The sequence below is a fragment of the Helicoverpa armigera genome, chromosome 2, assembly GCF_030705265.1.
Source record: "Helicoverpa armigera isolate CAAS_96S chromosome 2, ASM3070526v1, whole genome shotgun sequence".
NCBI lineage: Eukaryota > Metazoa > Arthropoda > Insecta > Lepidoptera > Noctuidae > Helicoverpa > Helicoverpa armigera.
Window position 1 is genome coordinate 4,354,460 of NC_087121.1, and position 13,315 is coordinate 4,367,774.

The following is a 13,315-nucleotide window of genomic DNA, read 5'->3' on the forward strand; positions in this document are numbered from 1 at the left end:
ATATAATGAAGATGAAGGTAAGACACTGGATTCATTAAACAAGTTTTATAGACTTGACAATCAGATAAGGCATTAACTTTGCCCTGCAGTCCTTATTGCAAAAGTTAAGTTCATCCAAAGGAATGTTTGTTTGCATCGCAGTCAAGTTTAACTGGGAACTAGATCTAAGCTCACCGATACACTAGCATTTGTATGCAAAACATAGAAATGTTAGAGTATCGAGGATCACACAGTTAATCGGCACATTATGACGTTCGACATAAATCGTGGCATAACACATTTTCCCATGTTAACATGCAGTCGATCAAACTTATTAGAAGACTCACACATCATATATGTATTAGTCCAATATGCATCATTAAGAAAACTTTAATGGAAATAGCTAACGCAACTTAATCATGAAGTTGTAAGCTTTCGCAAGTGCCAAGTAGTGGGTGGCGAAACGAGTTAGCACACAATAATGACCCATATATGCACGTGGAGGAAGCTAGATTTATGTGAACCCCTTAGGGGAAATCGAAATTGGATTTCGTGAAGGAATACATCCGTATAGGGAATTCCAGGTTAACTAAATGTTTGTGAGCTAGGCGTGGGGCAACGAGGCGCGGATGCACTCGCGATATCGGCGGAGCACGCACAAGGTGAAGCAACCGAGAAAGGGCAAATCGGAGCAATATAAAACGAGGCACATCCTCGCAAACAGTATTCAGCAGACAGCTGAACAGCAAACAGCGCCTGTCCACTGGTACAAACTAAACACGACATGACTACTTCACTGGTAAGTCCATGAAGTCACGGTGCTTGTTTGTAGCGGTAGATTCTCAGTACTCCCTGATTAAATATTTTTTTCTGGATTCAACCCCAAGTAATTAATTCACGAGCCCTTTTGCCTGAAACATCTCGGGAGATTTAGTAGTCATGGGGTTAAGCAGCTCATTTAAAAAAAAATACAATTAATATATACCTACTTAATCATTATTTTCATTCAAAATCAAGTGAATATTTTGTTAAACGTCCATAGGTCTATAATATTCTAATTTTATATCTCACATATGTAGTTCTAAACAGTATGTTTAAATTGAACCACAAAACTGTTTAAACAATTATGTGTATCCGACATTGCAGCATAATATAACCAAAAATATTTACCAAAACAGTATATTAATGACACAAACAGAACATGTTAATTAAAATAATTTCCCAGCAATTAATATAGAACTAATATTATTTTCAGTTGATCTTCTCTTTGGCGCTGATAGCGGTCGGATCATGTGGACGTCTTGAGCCTCAGTACTTGCCACCAAGGCCCGGTGGTGGTGGTAGTGGCGGCTTCGGCAATGGGGGCTTGGGCGGAGGGGCCGGGGGAGGATCGGGCGGGGGTGCAGGGAGCGGCTTCGGCGGAGGAGCCGGCGGTGGCTCGGGAGGAGGATTCGGAGGAGGATCAGGATCTTTTGGCGGTGGCAGCGGCGGCGGCAACCAGATACCGATCACCAAGTTCGAGAATGTCAACAACGGCGATGGAACTTACCATTTCGAGTATGATTGTTCAGACTCATATGAGCTTATTGAATTACAAGGGGAAGATCAGTTGCAAGATGGTTCGGCTGTCATCCGATCATATCATATTAGCAGATAATATTGGCGCCAATGAATTCAAAGCTTGACAGGCAGAACCTAATTTATTACGTCCTGGTCTTTTCTCTGTCTGCCAGAAGTCTAGAATAGCTTTCCAAAACGAAATTATTGACATTAATCTCCGTAACCAATACTGAATCGGATAAAATATTTATTCAGATTTCTATCTAACTGATTTTACTTTTAACGCAAGTGCAAATCAATACGAAAGTTTAACCTCAATATTTCCGATAGCACAAAGACCCATAAATCTTTAAAACGCCTCAAGGAATTATACATAAGATCTCTCTAGCATTTAATGCTAGGGACTAATCCATTAGTTATCGCTCTAAGGTTTCACCGATTTCATTAACAGCAGTGAAACTGCAAACTATGTATATTCGCATAACGCTGACAACTCGATTACCAGCGCAAAACATTTATAAAAACTTATGAAAATATTAATTGTAATCTTTGTCTTTTCCAGCTATGAAACCGGCAACGGGATATCAGCGCACGAGAGCGGGGCCCCGCGTGCTCAGGGCCCCGAAGGCCTCGCAGTCACAGCAGAAGGAGGCTTCTCCTTCAAGACCCCTGACGGGCAGCAGATCTCGCTCACCTACACCGCAGACGAGAACGGGTTCCATCCCGTAGGACCCCACCTCCCCACCCCTCCGCCAATCCCCGAAGAGATCCTCCGCTCCATTGAGTTCAACAAGCAAAACCCCTCGTCGTAAGTAGTCTCTAATCACGTTGCTAAATCTAATGGCTTGTATAGGAAATGCTTTTTGCTCTAAGTAGGTATTTTGCTTGCACGTGTAGCTCCGAGCTCAAATCCGCCTACTCGGTGGTTCTCCGAATTGGAGAAAGAAAACTTATAGTTGAACTTCATATGCTGTGGATTAAATAATCAATAAATAGCAGCATACCTATAATGTATGAAGTTATTAACGAGGAATTTAAGACTTAACTCTAATACAATTTCATCTAAAGTATCGCAACGTCATGTCATAAATGAAGATACGTACTTTTTTATAACAAAAGGCTATTCAAGAAAGGAAGACTAACTTCTGTAATAAGAACTAAGGCTCTATCAGTTACAAAGAAACTCCTATAACTTTGGCAAGGGCTAGAAAACTTCACTGGACTCGAAAGTTCCGTCTTTAAAATAGAATGAATGGTCGAAGAGCTGCCATTGAAAAAAAACTTACTACCACAACGTCAGTCGATGCATTTAGTTCTTGTTTTTGTTAGAACATGTAGTAAAAGTCATTATGTTATTGCACCTCCAATGAACATAAGAATAAACAAACTTTAAGAGCCCAGGAATAGTTGACCCGATTCATCCGAATCCGATAAAAAAATTTGCCGTTGTTCCGCTTAGTAACTGATTGTTGTAATGTATGCCACACATCTGCATACTGATTTTAGAGCTCAATTAATCTATGGGCCGACAAAAAGTTTGCAATATGCTGTGTTATAAAAAAATATTTTTCTAGTGTGATATAAAACTCACATACACGTGCACCTCTACAGAAATACTTCAGTAAAATGCACGCGACCTTTAGCACAGACTAATTCTATTGTTTTTTTTCTTCTATTTTCAGCGAGGGCTCGTACAATGGTGGCGGCGGCGGTGGCGGTTCCGGCAAGGGATCCGGCTCGGGCGGGAATGGAAACGGCTACCACTACTGATCTCACTCGCAACTCACTCAGCTAACCTTAGAACTCGCAAGCAAACGCAGGAAGGCACAACACTAGCCTTCGTAATAATGTAAGGGATTATAAATGTACAAAAGTAGACGACGTTGCTGTCTCGAATTGGATTCGAAATAAGCTGGAATTGAAAAGAAGAATAGTGTTTGTGACAGGCCTGCATGCAAGAATATAATCGATTTGATAGGTCACATATGATGACCAGCAGAAAAGGCTCACAAAAGCCACAGTTACTATTGAAAGTAGCCAATGGATGATATGAAAACTCGTGTAAGGAATGTTAAAGGTCGCCTTTAGAAGGGTCGCTTGACCGCAATTACATGTAGTGCATTTGCCTGCGATTTCAAAGCAATTTTAGCTAATGAGACATCGGACCGACGATAATGACTGCTGAACCGGGGAGGACTGTGATACCACGACGAAACTCGCACTGTTTATTTATTTAGTAAATAATTGTAGTCTGTCAATGTAAATAGGCATGGTGTATGAATAAACGTATGTTTATATGTGAATTGTTTTGGTTTCTTTTGTTTGTACATAACAAGCAATTCCTTAACTATTTTTCCAGTAATTTACAAGAATTTTGTCTATAATACGGTTGAGGCATTTCAAGCCGTTTAAAACAATTGTGTTTACTATAAACAGTATAGGTTACACAAATCGTTAAGAAAAAAAATATCGTAATAAATCAATAGTAACCTACTTTACTCCATAATACGAAAGGTCAAGGGTTCAAGTCTAAGCTACCCGATTGAATGGAGCGAGCGACGCTTCACCCCTCGCTGCCAGCCTATTGAAAATCAACAGGTGATATGATACCGATTCAAATATGAATCAAACTTCTATGAATGAACCTGAAATGCTGACTATTTCAGTTGTATTCAGAGATATTTGATTCGTGAGTGAATTGGTGAATGTGACTGTGTGTCCATCGGCTGTACATGTTAGACAAATAGATAATGGGTAATGAGGTTTGTTATTAATATCAATTAAATAGTGGTCGAAAATATACCTAGGTACATACAATACATAGTTGGGAGAAAAATGTACCACGACGAGCTTTGCCGCGTCTTTGCATCATGAAAAATTAAATTTTCGGAGGTATCATAACATTCTTATAACTTACAAAGAATTATGCGATTCTCTAACTGTTAACTAAGTGTAGTACACATCATTTAAATTGAAAGTATGTTATCTTAAAGTTCATTTTGCATAAGCAAATAGGTCGAACAAGAAGCCTCTCACTTTAGTACTAAAACTGTCTTACTTTAAATTCAGTGTACCAGTTTAAAAGCTATATTTTACCACAATTATAACATAAATGTCACACTTAACTCAAGAAGGTTAAGAGTTTAGATAATCTACATTTATTACAAGTTCTAAAACGACTATATCTTTAATACTATTAGCTATTGTCAGATAACAGTGGTTTACCTCCTACCTATTATATTTGGGAAATTATATTTCAGGATCGGTATAAAATTTGGAAATCTATTGGCAATTTCTAGTTATGTCGTAAATGTAACAATAGGTAATTTCATAGAAAGCACCTAATAATAGTTTATGAACCCATTATAATGCTGACCCATTTTCATGATTTCTTGGGAATGGAAAACGATCGATAGGATTACTGTTTTCACTTTGCACATAAAATGAAATTATAGATTGAAATTATATATCTTTGTTAAATTAGAAATGCACATAGTCCTTAAAGAAAAACACCAACATCATAAAATGAGTGTTTAGAACGTAAATGTCATTTTCTGTTATCAAATACTGTGGGAGTTATTGGTACCACCAAATCAATCCAAAGGATATTTTAGTTGCAATAAATAAAATATCCTTTGGATTGTATATAGTTGCGATTTACCCAGTAATAAATGGTTGTGTACGTAGTTCTCATCGACAAGCGAAGCTTAGCTAATAATCAGTGAAACGGTGACCAGCTTCTAAATAATATAATTTGTTTATTATGGGCGGAAAATTCAAGCCATCCAAGTCTTTACACAAAATAACGACATCTGTATTTGAACATACGAACTAGGTAGGAGTAGTTTTCAGAACAATCGTTTCGATCCGTCCAACTGTCGAAAGTATACTGAAAAGCTTACGGAAAAGTAACGAACTGTTAGATTTTTTAATTGAGTTCCAACCTTCTCACTCAATCTATATTTGAAACCACTACAGTTTTCATTCTGGACTGATTTTCTGCAAGAATGCTATCACGATTATACAACGACAATTATAAGATTAGCTACCTATGTCTTTAAATAAGTACAAAAACACATAAACAATAGCTTAGCCTCAAAGGGCAATGACTGTTCAAATAATTTAACCTAAATTAAAATTAGGTATAAATTTTCATAGAAAGCATGAAAACTTTTCACGGTGGAAACTTCAATCGCACGAAAAGTTTTGTGATTTTAGCTGAGAATATTTATTTAGATCAAATCCTTAAAATAGGACCAGAGTGATTAAAGTTCTAACAAACTTTTTAGCTTTAAAATAATATAGCATTTCAAGAGTATCATATTCTTAGATGGTGTTTTAGGCCTAAGACCTTTCATTGGCATACTTAATGTTTAAATGCGATCACTACGGAGGGCCTCAGTATGAAGGTTAGTGACAAAAGTTGAAGATAAAATAACATAAAATTATCTAAGCTTCACAATCGGCCCATACATTGCCTAGTAAAATTATATGTTTAATTATAAAATTAAGCTACAACCGAATCTACAAAAAATATTTACATAGCAACTCATTCATTTTGCATAAATAAGTACCTACTTCACGGCGGTGCGTACATAGTAAATTAAGAGATTGCACACTTCTCGAAATGAATACGTGAATATTTTGTAAATTTCTCGCTGTTAGAAACATTTCCTAAATGGTCCAGAACGATCATACCCGTAAACTGCACATTAAAATGTTTTTATCTTGTGAAATGGCGCGATTCTGCGGAATATGGCGCCCGCTAGAGCATCAGGCATTGTTGATTGCGGCTCATTATGTAATCTGATTATACAGTATCTGTGGGCTAATCTTCAGTAGTCTGTTATTTTGTAAGATACACTTTAGACGTACGTTTAGTTGTAATTTAGGCGAGGGATCCTAGATTAGTTTTCTGCATAGTAGTTCGATGTTTGTGATTAAGCAAAGCGTATTGCAAATGCAAGCATCGGCTCGTTAGATCGGTGCTGACGTGAGATGCTTTTTTGTGCCCCAGGGAGAGTAAACCGGCTGAAGCTATTAAGTGGCGTCAGGTGTTGATACTTAGCACTAAGTAGCTGTTATCTATGGCAGACATCTAGAAATATGAGTTATAAATAAACCAGGCTTTCCGATCACCTACACACACAGACACACTGCTATTTTAAATTGAATTTCTCCTGTTTCGTGTACTCTGTTAACTGACACAGATTCGTTTCGTGTCCAAACATCCAGAAAAAAATCAAAGGAGCACAAATATTTATCCAATACTTAGTGCTACTGCACTGAACTCATCGGAGGACTAAGACTAACCTGCGGACTTACTTGCTTACTTATTATTAAAGAAAACATTTGATGGCAATAGCTTTATACTCGTATATCCCCACTTACAATAATTGGTCTCGATGTTATACTTTAAATGCCAAAAATTGGTCTAGCCTATGCATCAAGCATCCTAACTAACATTTGTTACAGGTCAAATGCATAGCGTCCGACTGTCTAGCCATTCGAACTCTGACCTTGTGCTCTCGCCTCAGAGTTCTAAATTACATGTGTAACCGATCCATCCTTGAGACTGACATAAACGTCAAATAAAATCATTGTCTGAATTTGGTGTTGGTACAATCATCGCATCGGCGGGGGGTGGCCTCATTGGAATGCCGAATGTTTGATACACTCTTCACAAATCTGAATACGCCCTGACTGATATCGTGCAAGGTTCTTGGAAGGGTAACATCAATATAAAAACACTGTTACTCTAAGCAGATATCATTCAGTGAATAGCATCCTGAGGAATAGCATCTCATAGAAAAATAATACAATTAAAGAAATGGCTGGTTTAAAGGTAAGTGTAACAATAAGGTGCATCCAAATATTAGAGACTAAATTCGAACTTGAAAATTCAATATGACGTCTTATTATAATATTCTTCTACATCCTTTTCATCAATGATCAGTTACAGTTTTAATAAAATATTAACCTCTAATTACAAACTAAATTCAATAATCGAATTCGCATTCCCAGATCGTGTCAACCCTTGCACTGCTGTCAGTTGTATCAGCAGGTCACCTGGGCCACCTGCAAGCCCCTGGCTACAACGCATTCGGTGCCAACGCATACACGGCCGGCTCGGCTTCAGCTTACACCGGTGGCTATGGGGCGCACATCCCCATACTGAGATACGAGAACGTCAACAATGGAGATGGAACTTATAGATACAAGTGAGCAAACTAATATCTAATATACTAATTTAAAATTGATGCTTTATTGGTAAACCCTTTTGAAAAATGTGCCATATCGGCCAGTCTTCAGCTGATGTACTTTAACTTCATTCAGACATACTATACTATTATTTATTTTCTAAGTCAAAAATAAACTATAATAATTCTTTATTGATACCATAATATGACACAAATACATAGAGGCTCTGTCCCCTGAAGTAGGTGGCTAGCCTATATTTCAGGAGACATTTTCTCCCTCAAAAAAACTTGTTAAGCATTCAAATTTTATTACAGCTACGAGACTGGGAACGGCATCTCAGCTCATGAGAGTGGAGCCCCCCGCGCCCCTGGACCCGAAGGTCTTGCAGTGACAGCTGAAGGAGGGTTCTCATACCGCGCCCCCGACGGCCAGCAGGTGTCGCTCACGTATACCGCGGACGAGAACGGCTTCCACCCCACCGGCTCCCACATCCCCACCCCGCCACCCATCCCAGAAGCCATCCTCCGCTCCATTGAGTTCAACAGGCAGCATCCTTCATCGTAAGTTGGCACTGAAATATATTATTCTAACCACCGAATCTTCCAAAACTGAATCTTAAGACAAAAGAAATAATTCGATTCATATTTGTAAACTCCATTTTCCCTAATCCTTCATTTATTTTAAAATGTAAATGCTATCCGATGATGAATGCCAAGAGGCTATCCTAAGTATCTCATTCTAACGAACAAACCTATCGCAAGTAGTCTTATTTTTCCAATCAGTTTTCGGCTTATGTATATTTACTTTTTTTTCTTTTTCAGCGGTGAGGGTTCTTACAATGGCCGCTACCACCACGGGTACAACTACTGAGTGACATCAACGACTGACTGCGGCTATCAACGGACCGATCCAGCATTAACATACACTTGTTGTTTAATAAACATCGCTATTTATTCCAGTATTAAATGTTATTTTTATAGGCTTTAAATAAAGTTATAAGAATGTACCCAATGTCTTTTTTTAGAATTTTTCGACCATGCAAATTCCACCACATTTTAAACTGAATTTCATCACATATTTTAAACTGTTCTTCTTTTTAATACTTCCTTATATCAATTTTCAATAATCTTCGTTCTTAAATTTAATATCCCATATTCTATAATATACCTACGTATTATGTAAAGCCCTATATACGCTTCCTGGAACTCAAAATTGAACAGCGCAGTGAAACTTGAGCGAGCCCTGTGAGTTAGACCAACTTTCCAGTATTTTTGGCAGAATACTATACGGATTTTTAACAAACAGTTTGAATTGTACAAACAAAACACTGTCGCAGTTCTAATCGAAACTTTGTTTATCCTTTGCAATAACAGAATTCTAAATTCGAAACGTCAAATACAATTTTAGCGTTCTATTTGTGTTTGTGAGAACTTAAATAAATAGTATTAACATTAATTTAACGTCGTTCAATATTTTAATTCCTATTACGTTAGGTATTAATATGTTATTTATTTGGTTTGGATAGTTGGATGGTCAAATAAATGATCAACGTTCCATTATGTAAATATTGTTCCTGTTACAGCCTTTTCTATCGTTCCACTGCTGGGCACGGATCTCCTCTCACACGTAGAAGGATTGACCATTAATCACCACGCTGGCTGAATGCGGGTTGGTGATTTCAGACTTTATAGTCCAGGTTTCCTCAAGATGTTTTCCTTTACCTTTTTATCAGCCATTGGTGTCCAAGATACCCTTAGAAAGTACATACAAACTTAGAAAAGTTGCATTGTTATTTGCCTGACCTGGAATCAAACTCTCACCCTCATACTCGAGCGGTTGGTTCTTTACCTTGGACATCGTTTGGTCGAAGCTGAAATCAATGTCAAAATTTTTCATAGATTTTCGGCGCGTGGCAAAACTGGGCGTATATACGCGACATTTCCGAGGGGCAGCTAAAACCGTCAGTTGTGAAGCCCGTACAAGCCCACCAGCGCTGTCGCTCGGAAAAACTAAACGGAAAATCCGAAGCCAGAACTTCAGCAGATATGACATGAAGATTCTGACCAAATATCGTACCAAAGGAGAAAGCCAATTTTCCTTCACTTTTATATTCCTTTAAATAAAATAAAAGTAGATTTATGTCTTTTAAGATTTTACATTATTATTGGCTAAACGTCTAGTAACAAAAGTATGTTCCGTTTCCGCAGACAAACCGTGTAAACAGTTTTGTGGAGCATCCACTTAAGATATGGTTTATAAGAAAACGTGATTGTAATAATACACAATAATGTATTTTATATCTAACTAGTTTCTGCCAGCGGTTTCACCCGCATCCCGTGGGAACTATTTAACGTACCGGGATAAAAAGTAGCCTATAGCCGTCCTCGATAAATGGGCTATCTAACACTGAAAGAAATTTTCAAATCAGACCAGTAGTTCCTGAGATTAGCGCGTTCAAACAAACAAACTCTTCTGCTTTATAATATTAGTATAAAAATGTAAACAATATGTCTCAAAATGTATAAACGAATAATAAATAAATAAATAGTCATATAGTTTAAGTTTTACATTTCGAAAGTGGTAAAAGGTCAAAATTATTATCGAATCGATTTTCTTTAAAAAAAAAATGCAACCATCGTGCCAACTGTACTGTGTAGTGAGCGAGTACTCTTACTCTGAAATCGGTTCTCAGAATTTGGGAAAAAGCTACAAATGAATTGGGAGCAGGTGAAAATGTTTTTTTTAACGTTTGTGAACTTAAGTCACGTACACACGTGACAAAAGTCGAGCTTCGATTTATCTGGTTTAGAAATCATTTTTTGAAAATAATTTTTCATCTGTAGTAGGAACTATTGTTTTTATTAACTTCAGTTCTCTTTTCTTTATCATGTCACAATTCAAACTTATCAATGATAACTTAAGTTTTTGCATCCCTTTTAAGTTACAATGTACGAATAAAAGGTGCATAATATTCACTCATGATTTTAAAAATGGCCTGAGGTAACATTTTTCACAAATTAATGTGTGTTTTATAAGGAAAGTATTTTTAATTACTGAAATATTATTCGTTTACACCGTGTGTCAAATTGAAACATCATGAATCATTCGAAAAGGATATTTTACGACACAAAACATATTTTTTGTATTTAAATACTTTATTTACAGCTTATAAAAAATAACATTATGCACTGAAATAAATTAGTGATGCTCTTAAAATTATTCAAACAATGCCGAAATTCGTGGTCCATAGTCGCGCGAGGGTAGGTAATACTATTTGTCGTCAACTGATGAAGTTTAGTAGTGGTAACCGTTGTTGAAGTGACCGTTGTATGAGCCGTCGTTCCTGAAAATGGCAGAGAAGTATATAAAACAAGATACAATTTAATAGCATATCAAACTACACAACACTTTTAACTTATTTTTCAGATTCTTAAACATATATGGAAAAGGCTTGGAAAAAGAAGATCCTTTAATATGAGATGCAAGCAAGTATAGATACTTCAACGTGTGAGAATGAAAGGCTGAAAATAGTGAAACTACTTTATATCTTGACAAATATGGCATGGTATGCACATCACATGCCTTACGGGGTAATCAGAGCCTGCGGCTGTAACGCCACTTGCAACAGATGTGTTTGAATTCTAATATAAAAGTCATAAGCGAATTTCGAGATTAAAATCAATAGAATAAAGTAATGCAATTTTTTTCCTCCATCATGAATCATTTTCACAGAATTTTGGTGATAGTCATATCTGGAAATTGAGGAGCTTTTATACCATTGTTTTCTGCAATAAACTTTGAAGTGAAAAGTTACAACTTACGATGAAGGATGTTGCCTGTTCAGCTGGAGAGAGCGGAGTATGGCTTCTGGGATGGGAGGTGGGGTGGGGATGTGGGAGCCGGTGGGGTGGAAGCCGTTCTCGTCCGCGGTGTACGTGAGCGACACCTGCTGGCCGTCGGGGGCGCGGTATGAGAAGCCTCCCTCAGCTGTCACCGCAAGACCCTCGGGTCCAGGCGCACGGGGAGCTCCACTCTCATGAGCTGAGATGCCGTTGCCAGTCTCGTAGCTGTAGAAAATTATTTATTTAAATTTTAAGCGGGAATCTCACAAAAATAGTGACATTCCATTTGAAGGATAACAGATAAAAGCTTTCCCCAAAGAAGAATATACTTTTATCGATAAACTTCTTTATATGAATGTATGATATTTAGTCTCTTCCGGGATTACTAACAATTCAGCTTTCGTTTCTTTTTTCTACTAACCTGTATCTATAGTTCCCATCACCATTGTTCACATTCTCGTAACTCAATATAGGTATGTGGGCGCCAAAAGTCCTGCTCTGCTGGTAGGCCGAAGCCGAAGCAGCAACAGCAGCACTGCTGTAGGCATTAGTGCCGAATGCGGTGTACCCGGCAGCAGGTTGGAAGTGACCCAGGTGACCCGCTGAGACCGCGGACAGTAAAGCAAGGGTTGAAACAATCTGGGAACAAAAGAGTAAATGGAAACTGTAACCTTCTTTCTAAAAATAGGATCGTAAATACATTAATCTTTTATATTATAAAAGAATTGTTTCTTCAAAATAATTTCAAGAACAAAAAGTAATTTATTGTTTCAGATCAAATTGCAAAACGAAATTACTAGATCAAATAACTCACCTTTAGGCCAGCCATGTCGATTGTCTAAATATATTTTTTAGAACAGTGATGCTTAACCTTAGAATGGTATTGTTTGAATGATAATTCTTCTTTGATTTGCAGCCTTTTTATATGGATGATACCCTTTCAAGAACCTTGCTTTGATATGAGCCAGGGCGTATCTAGTGTGAAGAGTTTTTGACACAGGTATTTGGCATTTCATTGAGGCTACCTCCCGCTGGGGCGTCGTCATCATTGTTATAAATATGAGCAAGGAGGTCGATAATGCTAGTGTGAGCTGAACTCTGACACTGTCAACACTCTTTGTTGTTACGACCTTTATTGGATGTTTGTTACAATTGAAGACTTGTACGAACCAGATTACTCTTTCTACAAACACGACCAGAGCATCGCAATTTAGAGAATCTCAGACAGCACGTTTTATCATTTACCCTTAACAATTGTGGCCTTGACAACTGTTTTTGATAACATATACACTTAAAAAAACGAATTATAAGATTCAACGTTGAATCCCAAAAATGAAGCTCGGGCTGAACTTGATTACAAAACGTCACGAATAAGTAGTCTTCTAAGTCAATAACTTAATGTATTTCAGTCATTAAGATTACAATCATTAGATCCAAGTTGAAGTCTTCTAAAGAAGGTATGGGTATTGGTTAAGTTTGACTTAAGCCTCGACAACTTTTGTAGCAAAGTTTTATAAGCTCTATTCGTTAAGTAGTTTTTATATCATGGAAATGCATATCTCAATTCATAATAATATGAATTTCTACAAATTCATTGCACAAATATTATTATTTGTCTGTCTTACAAGCATTTCAGAGAATCGGGCTTGTCAGCCTTCAACGAATTTGTCAGAAAACAATCGTCAATATAGATATTTTTGGCTTCTCGAATCTTTGAGATATAAATTTGCAAT

At 37.3% G+C, this 13,315-nt stretch overlaps 3 protein-coding genes across 3 annotated transcripts; 2 read left to right on the forward strand and 1 right to left on the reverse strand.

Annotated features, from left to right (window-relative positions):
- Positions 1 to 617: 617 nt before the first annotated feature.
- Positions 618 to 3,819, forward strand: LOC110377618 (pupal cuticle protein 20). Its single transcript, XM_021336565.3, has 4 exons — positions 618 to 778; positions 1,235 to 1,536; positions 2,102 to 2,347; positions 3,222 to 3,819. The coding sequence occupies exons 1-4, from the start codon at positions 764 to 766 to the stop codon at positions 3,307 to 3,309; spliced, it is 651 nt and encodes a 216-aa protein (XP_021192240.2). The 5' UTR covers positions 618 to 763; the 3' UTR covers positions 3,310 to 3,819.
- Positions 3,820 to 7,223: 3,404 nt separating this feature from the next.
- Positions 7,224 to 8,746, forward strand: LOC110377039 (pupal cuticle protein 20). The gene is made up of 4 exons (XM_021335725.3): positions 7,224 to 7,384; positions 7,564 to 7,760; positions 8,055 to 8,300; positions 8,562 to 8,746. Exons 1-4 carry the CDS (start codon positions 7,370 to 7,372, stop codon positions 8,608 to 8,610), a joined length of 507 nt encoding a protein of 168 aa, XP_021191400.3. The 5' UTR covers positions 7,224 to 7,369; the 3' UTR covers positions 8,611 to 8,746.
- A 2,136-nt stretch (positions 8,747 to 10,882) lies between these two features.
- LOC110377202 (pupal cuticle protein 20) lies at positions 10,883 to 12,685 on the reverse strand. Its single transcript, XM_021335993.3, has 4 exons — positions 12,397 to 12,685; positions 12,004 to 12,221; positions 11,562 to 11,807; positions 10,883 to 11,083 (listed from the first exon to the last, which is right to left on the reverse strand). The coding sequence occupies exons 1-4, from the start codon at positions 12,409 to 12,411 to the stop codon at positions 11,035 to 11,037; spliced, it is 528 nt and encodes a 175-aa protein (XP_021191668.3). The 5' UTR covers positions 12,412 to 12,685; the 3' UTR covers positions 10,883 to 11,034.
- Positions 12,686 to 13,315: the final 630 nt, after the last annotated feature.

Bases quoted from the DNA above. Each gene is read 5' to 3' on its own strand.
- LOC110377039 (XM_021335725.3), top strand. The intron at 7,761-8,054 runs GTGAGCAAACTA...ATTTTATTACAG, and splicing joins GATGGAACTTATAGATACAA to CTACGAGACTGGGAACGGCA. The intron at 8,301-8,561 runs GTAAGTTGGCAC...TTTCTTTTTCAG, and splicing joins AACAGGCAGCATCCTTCATC to CGGTGAGGGTTCTTACAATG.
- LOC110377618 (XM_021336565.3), top strand. The intron at 1,537-2,101 runs GTATGATTGTTC...TGTCTTTTCCAG, and splicing joins GATGGAACTTACCATTTCGA to CTATGAAACCGGCAACGGGA. The intron at 2,348-3,221 runs GTAAGTAGTCTC...TTCTATTTTCAG, and splicing joins AACAAGCAAAACCCCTCGTC to CGAGGGCTCGTACAATGGTG.
- LOC110377202 (XM_021335993.3), bottom strand. The intron at 11,808-12,003 runs GTTAGTAGAAAA...AATTTTCTACAG, and splicing joins GATGGGAACTATAGATACAG to CTACGAGACTGGCAACGGCA. The intron at 11,084-11,561 runs GTAAGTTGTAAC...TGCCATTTTCAG, and splicing joins AACAGGCAACATCCTTCATC to GAACGACGGCTCATACAACG.